Source organism: Mizuhopecten yessoensis, unplaced genomic scaffold (assembly GCF_002113885.1).
Source record: "Mizuhopecten yessoensis strain PY_sf001 unplaced genomic scaffold, ASM211388v2 scaffold6719, whole genome shotgun sequence".
Lineage (NCBI taxonomy): Eukaryota > Metazoa > Mollusca > Bivalvia > Pectinida > Pectinidae > Mizuhopecten > Mizuhopecten yessoensis.
The window spans coordinates 778,771-786,306 of NW_018406690.1; the positions used below are offsets into that span (position 1 = coordinate 778,771).

General features: G+C 34.4%; 1 protein-coding gene across 1 annotated transcript; it reads right to left on the minus strand.

The window, feature by feature from the left end:
* Positions 1–2,961: 2,961 nt before the first annotated feature.
* Positions 2,962–7,149, minus strand: LOC110452515. Its single transcript, XM_021501094.1, has 6 exons — positions 6,918–7,149; positions 6,323–6,427; positions 5,772–5,892; positions 5,401–5,493; positions 4,776–4,917; positions 2,962–4,206 (listed from the first exon to the last, which is right to left on the minus strand). The coding sequence occupies exons 1-5, from the start codon at positions 7,022–7,024 to the stop codon at positions 4,816–4,818; spliced, it is 528 nt and encodes a 175-aa protein (XP_021356769.1). The 5' UTR covers positions 7,025–7,149; the 3' UTR covers positions 2,962–4,206; positions 4,776–4,815.
* Between the last annotated feature and the right edge of the window lie 387 nt (positions 7,150–7,536).

Here is a 7,536-nt window from a genome sequence, read left to right on the forward strand (position 1 = left end):
GTCGATATGAATATATGTGTATGGTATTTCTTTTATAAATTGTTAACGTTATATTATAATACAACGACTGGCGTAGAACGTTTTTTCATATTCCTCCACACATCCTCCTTGGGGAGGGGGAGAACGTTATCATTCCTTTCCTTGAAGGTATGACAAAAAAGAGACCCTTGGCAAATCCTGAGTTTGGATACTCAAACATCTTACTCCTCGGGGTTGGCTTTCTTTGACATGTCCTCAATATAGGGAAACATACTATAATTACAATTACCGTGCAAGCCTCGGGCCTCGGGTTGGCTTTCTGCTGTAATACTCCCAAGGAGGGAAAATTTCTATAACCTATATACATAGACTCACAGAGCAGTCTATTTTTAGCTTTGTGTATACTTGTACACCACTGATTTCACGTTTGCCACTCTGGGTAAATTCCAGTGTGGAAATATTGTACCAAAATAGTTTATTGAGACATTTCAACGAAAATAAACCAGGAACCCGACATTGAATTCGTTATAACTAATCAAAGATGGAATCTACTTGTGTGTATAATTGATCTAGAACTGAGTTTTTAACAGTTGACCTACTTTATGAAAAAAATCCTCAACAGAATGATATATTGATTATATTCCACCTAGCCATGACAGGATCGAAATGTAGATCGTGATAGTGATGCGGACTATAACAGATATATACCTATGCATATAACAGCTGTTAGACATGGCGTACCTAATATACGTAATCCTGTGTTTGATAACAGAGTTATAGACATGTATAAGAAGCTTACCAATTAAGCATTACTTCAACAAATCTATGTATATATATCAATATATGAGTGAGGCAGTGTAGTAATTCTCAAACCAATCACAATTAATTATATTTCTGCATATTTCTAGAGATTACCTTACCACTGTTTATATTTGTTGATCTTCTTAATGGTATTCCACGAATTCTCTCATCATATACATTGAGTACATTACTATCACCACGGCAACCCTCGGGTTTTGACATTGAAAAATCTGACCGCTCGGGTTGGTTGCGATTTCTGTGTCATATACCCTCAAGGTAGAACATGATCTCAACAATAAAAGATAACGATTTAATTATGGCCGTGTCCTAAATGGACTTAACGATCAAATGGTGCATAGGATATTATGCATCAAAGTAAATTTCAAAATAGGCGCTTCCTTTCTACGTATTTCTAATGAAAGTGCTGGGGGTAAAATTCCAGTTTGGTAATATTGTACACATAGATCGTAAACAGTCTCTAGAACTGAGGAGAGTGGGCTTGCTGACAGTAAAGGGTACAGACTTTTCAGCTAACAATGTTTAAATCGAATTTTCTATTTGAAGCTTTGTTTACTTTGTTCATGTTAATGTATATTAGAAATATAAGCTATTACCTTGAGACTTTTCTACATGTACATGTCTATGTATGTATTTCACTGTGTTTCACTGTTTTGCCTTTAAACTACTTTGTAGTTAAAAATATGTAATTAAAAATTTCGAATTTGAATTTGAATTTGTATTGTGTTATTACAAAGAAAATAAACCAGGAACACATGTCATTAGCTAATCAAATGTGAAATCTACCATTGTATATGATATATAGCTGTGTACATACCTACATATTAAAAAATATTCTAAATTTCCTTAACTGCATTTAACTCAAATTTGGCAGAGCAAACACACTCCATGGCATGTGACTTCAGCTGCTTTGCAAGGCACCTCTTCAATTACTCATTCTGTTTCTGTAAATAGGCTTATCGACCTCTATATTGACCTCATAATAAATATTATGTATAGGGCAGTGTGGTGATAATTTTTAAAAGTCCTATTTAATCACTTGCACCAGTCATTCTCTGCTAAACTATATGCTATTGTAGTACAAAGTTCGGCTTCTATAATAGTATTACCATCTGTAGTGAAGGATTACATAAGTAGTCTGAACTACATGTTATTCTACTCACACGTTCAGGTAGCGGAATAGTATTACCAGCTGTCGTGATTTATAACAGACAGTCTCTTTAAGGTCAATACGAGCGATCTATATATCTACTTTAAATAGTTCGTTTGTACTAGTTTCACCCGTAGACAAATATTCCGTGTGGATACGTGCTAGAGAGATGCAAGTCCTGGCAGTAACTTTCCAAGTTACGCCAGTAGTAAATTGCTTCACAAGTGTGTTGGAACGTTAATATGATGGCCATTTATTAACAACTTCCGTTTGGTGTCAAGGTGACCTGCTAATCAGCTGCAACCTTTGTATTGCTTCTGGGCTGTACTAGTCACCGACGGCTACTGGATAGACCTTGGACTCGCCTCGTGTGGATCAGTATCATCAGTCATATGCTAGCGAACAACGTGAATTATATTTCGAATAACGGTGACTCAAAGTCGAACAAATTCTAAGTAAGGGACGTCTAGTCATAAAAAAACATGTATTACATACTCATCTATGCTAAAGGCAAAGTCAATGAAGGTTGTACATGTATTATGTTTTCGTGAGTAACCGCATGACGTTCACCGCCCTCATTTCTGAATTTGGGAGACACATCTATCAATGCTTTAAACCCAATACAAAATTTCTACCTCCAGTTTGTCTTTTGTTGCGATATCAGCTGTCTTGCCTAATTACCATGAAGGAGAATTAAGCCCAATTTATCCAATTTGACTTTCAGTGGAATGATTAGTTGCTATCAGCTCTTTGTCAAAACATAGTATTCCAAATACGTTTTGATGAGAGAATTGAAAATAAGAAAATATCTTGACGAAGGCAGATCAATCTATGCGCTAGAATTGTTTCACTTACTTTAAAGGGAGTGCTTCCTTTTTTGCCAGTATGATGCCTATTCAATTCAAATTTAACTCGTATTATGCAGTTTGTTTTTAAAAATTCAATATATGTTCGCCGATATATTCGTGAGAATTACGTATTTACATAATAAAAACAAATACATAGATCTCCATTTCCGAACTTTTATTCCATTGATTCAATCAATAATATCAATCAAATTTTATATACAACGGAATAATTGGTAAGAGTGACATGATGCTATTTATTTACATCACAATGGTTAACAAAATAGTAAGATTGACTTAAAGATATTTATTTACATAACAATGGTTAATTAAATGATAATGTACATGCATATACCTTATCTCTGATCAGTAGTTTGTCGTATTATTACTTCGTCGTTATAAATTCTACAAATAAAAATGGAATGAATTCTTAGAAAAATATGTACAAGAATAACGACACCAATTAATTACGAACAAACATCCTTTTTACATGACTGTGTAAACATATTAACAACAGTATACCATGCAATGCTGTTCCATACGCTTCTATCACTAACCAAAGATATTTACAAAGGTATGAATAGTCGAGAAGTTGTTTCTAAAGTGTAAAATATAATTAAGAATTTCAACTTCAATGTTAAGCATTTTACACGACTAGCATGTAATGCTGTGTAATTTTTTCTCGAACGATGTCTCCTTTTTGGGAATCTGATAAAACTATATGTCTTAATACACAACATTTACAGTCGAGTAGCAGTACCTGCCCCATATGGCAACTCAGTCGTGTGCTTGTTTTTGTAAACAGACCTGCTATGTTGCTAAGTCAGGTCGGTGTGTATTGTAATACACCACAACTGTATTACGATTGATATATAAGTACATTTTTTCCGGGTAGTAACTGTTCATCTTAGGTGTATAAAATACACGGACACACTTGTTACATTGACACATCCTCTTTTATTTCTGTTCCTCTTTATCTTGGCCTCCTTGTCAATTCTTCAGTTGTTTTACTTAACACACTAATCATATATAGTTCAATATACACACTTTCAGGAACAGTCCAACTATTTTTGACCTTGTTCCGATGAACATATTTTATGATTTTTTCTTCTTCTTTTTTTGTTTCGCAATCCTCTTTTGCCTTTTTTCCCTTTTCTTTTCTTTTTCACATAATATGTGATAGTAAAACAATATGCATAATTTATATTATTGCAATATTATTTTTTTGTAATTTTTCGATAACAGTGATGTCCCACTATTTGAAATATCCCATGAACTCGAAGTGTCATAAAATGCACCACTTCCATGAAGAACACCGGTGGTTCGACAGAGTCCGTAGTATGAGATATTTAACAGCATGTTCCATCACCGGCCCCGCCAGCTCAAGCGTCCTGACGTATTGTTTTCTTGACTCTGAAAATATACAAAAGGAAACACACATTAGTAAACGAGATACTATTTCTTGCATTATGCTGCTGTTGTACATATGCTGTAAAGAATTAACCAGGAAACTTAAAGTAGCAAAAGAAATTGAGCCTGATCTATTTAAAAGGACTTGTGTAAGAGAGTAAGAGTTTTCCTGGCAATTTATTTCCAAATCAATCGCAGTTATGATAGCCCTTTATTATCATTGTATCAGTATGTTTATCATGCCAATCATATAAAATCAATCATCGACGAGATTCGTGTACACAATCATTGATATCACATGCATCATATGCATTTGATCATATGCATCATATCAAATCGAGTTGTCTCCCATGAAAACTCTTTCGTGTATGTTGTGCAATACCGAGATGATGTGTGTATGTGTATACATACATTAGGCAGTCTTTGTACATTAGACTTCGCTCGGAGGTAAATGTTCTGGATAAATTGCCTCGAGTAAAATCGTTACATTGAACAGACATAAATATATATACAATGCATGCATGCAGAGTAACGTATCTCCTTATGATGTACAGTAATACAATGATACTTACTTGTGGGTTCCAGTCGTAAGGGTATGGTTGGGAGACCAGTCTATGAGGGGATCTCGGTCACGTGCCAAGGATCCGCCTTCATAGCCTGTCTGTGACTCTCCATAAACAAAACTTCATCTAGGCTTATGCTGTTCCGTGATTTCTGTAAATGTAAAGACAATGAATAAATAACAAAATAAACAATTATAACAACCTTTGGAAATTAATCTCAGTACGGTTTCCCTTTCTCTATGGTGTATTTGGCTATTTTTGTAACGATTATAGCTGTACAGGTAAAGCTAACATTAGGTAAATATAATACACCAGGTGTAATAATAAAGAGCTATTTAACTATGCCTTGAATATATCGTGCACTTTTCATACCAAGTGTGTATCGTACCTTAGCCTTATTGCACTGAAGACCTTTGAAAGTTTTTTTGTATCCGTACCTTAACCTCACTTGTAATAATACATTATTGACTTTCGCGTGCAAAAGTCCAGGTAGAATTGCTAACGTGGATTTCAGACACGTGGATAATCAATAATGTACGTATGGCCTTGCTTTGAGTTGTAGAGTAGAGTCAATGGATCGATACAACATATTAAGATGCATAGTAAATATATATAGTTACAGGGATCAACTTACCTCTACAAGGACGCAGTTATAGTCATTTTCACGGTTGTAACGTTTGTTGGCTATTTTGCAAAATAGCTTTCCAAGGTTCTTAGAATTGTCGACCTATAATTGACAAAATACACAAATATTATTACACCATATATCAAGTCGCCATTTTGTTTGTTTTCTACATCAAACAACTATCATTAAACCCTTATTTTTAACATAAATTTGTATTGTTCAAAAACACTGTTACTCGTGTTGAGGTATATTTCAGACGAACCTCTTTAGCGATCTCCTTATATTAACTTCAAACAACTGTCTTCAATCGACTATCTCGATGTTAATTTAAAACAAATATATAGGCAGTAGTTTCAAGGTATGACAATTTTGCTACTTACCCTCACAATTCTAATGCGATGTTCCCTACAATATGCCTCTAATAGAATTCTCTCGATGCTCGTCATGGCGTCATCAGTGGTCTGCTCAGGGAATACACAGAACGCAAATCTGTCCGACTTCCTGTATGAACGAAAAATTCAACGAGGAAATTACAACAAAATGTTTCAAATTGTCCTTCCTTCTCTGAGTGCATTGTTTGGGTGAATGATAGTGTTTTTGGAAATCTACTGTTATGCATTATGTACTGAGAAGTAAGATGTCATTAGGTAATTGATAAATTAAGGAAATTAATACATTTTTTTCGAACTGTCCTTCCTCTTTTGTCAACATTATTTCCTTTTCCTTTATGAACATTATTTCATTGAATGATAATATTTTTGGAAATTGACTGTTATGCATTATGTATACATTATGTGTATTAAGATGAAATGTTTTTGAACTGTCTTTATTTCTCTTTGTGCGTTATTTCTGTGAATAATAGAGTATTTACTATTATGCAACAAATGGACAAAAAAGAGAAATGATGTGTTAAATGAAATTGGAAGCTTACCCTTGCATTTGTTTGGCACACTGATAACCACCAATGGTTATTCTTCCCTCTTTCACAGCCTGTTGTAAGGTTTCTTTGAATGTAAAACTTATTTTCGCCATGTTTCTGTAAAACATATAACAAATCAAACGATAAAGATTGTAATAGCTTGTTTAATAATTGGTTTAAAACAAATAAAGATTATTTATATATTATTATTACTGTTTATATGAATATATCTTGATTTTTGTTACATCACGTTATCATAGATTATATGAAGAAAGTGTATGATTATATGTCCAATATGCTTATTTATACAATACATCAATATGATAATGTTGCAACAATGATATTGAATAAAACAAGTGCATACAATGTAATACATCTTTCATAAAGCATATACAAAATAGTTATGTTTCCCTTTAGCTTATACGTTTTAGTACCTTAAAATAGTGCATCATAGTAACAGAACTACACACAATGCGTAACTCTGCTGAACTACCTTATAATGATGGTAGGAGAGTAGATGGGGCCTCCGAACGTTATCTACGTATGATAATGACTGTTGATCTGATGCAAGCAAGCCTTGGTTACACGTGTACTGACACAAACTTACCTTTGCTCCGCTGTATTGTTGTTAATATCTGTTAATGTCATATTCACAGTCGACTTTTCTTCTTTTCTCTCAATATTTTTCAGATGTTGGCTTATTTTGACAATCATTCACCACGTTTTGGAAGGAGCCGGTAACGTTCCCGTCTAGGCTTACTAAGCGAGGTGAGTAATGTGTCAGCAAATTCCTTAACCGAGAACTTGAGCGAGTGCCGGGCGGGTCGATAAGTAGATTCGAGCTTTCCGGTTGGCTCAGCGCGAGTTTAAAGGTCAAATTGCATGTTATTATAACAACAAAGGTCGCTAATGGCGGCGAACCGGTTAGGCCACGACGATTGTGCTGCGTTGGCGATTAAGAAAATTGGCTCTTTATAGTTTTACTCAAGTATCCTCTGTTAGATAATGTAAAACTGCATATTTTGAACAAAAACTAGACATACTACACTTAAGTTCTATTGTTTTTACTTAGAATTTGTTCTCTTTAATTTAGGGGTTTCCCCTTATTTCTAAATAAAGATATTTCGTCATGAAAAACCATGGATCTAATAGCAACGAGGTTATTGCACCATCTTCGGGAATAGTGAGAAATCAAGCTACCGGGAACTGGCTGGTGTCGGCCCGTA

Bases quoted from the DNA above. Each gene is read 5' to 3' on its own strand.
- LOC110452515 (XM_021501094.1), bottom strand. From the start codon at position 7,024: ATGATTGTCAAAATAAGCCAACATCTGAAAAATATTGAGAGAAAAGAA. The intron at 5,893-6,322 runs GTAAGCTTCCAA...TCGTTCATACAG, and splicing joins TGTGCCAAACAAATGCAAGG to GAAGTCGGACAGATTTGCGT. The intron at 5,494-5,771 runs GTAAGTAGCAAA...TGTCAATTATAG, and splicing joins ATCGCATTAGAATTGTGAGG to GTCGACAATTCTAAGAACCT.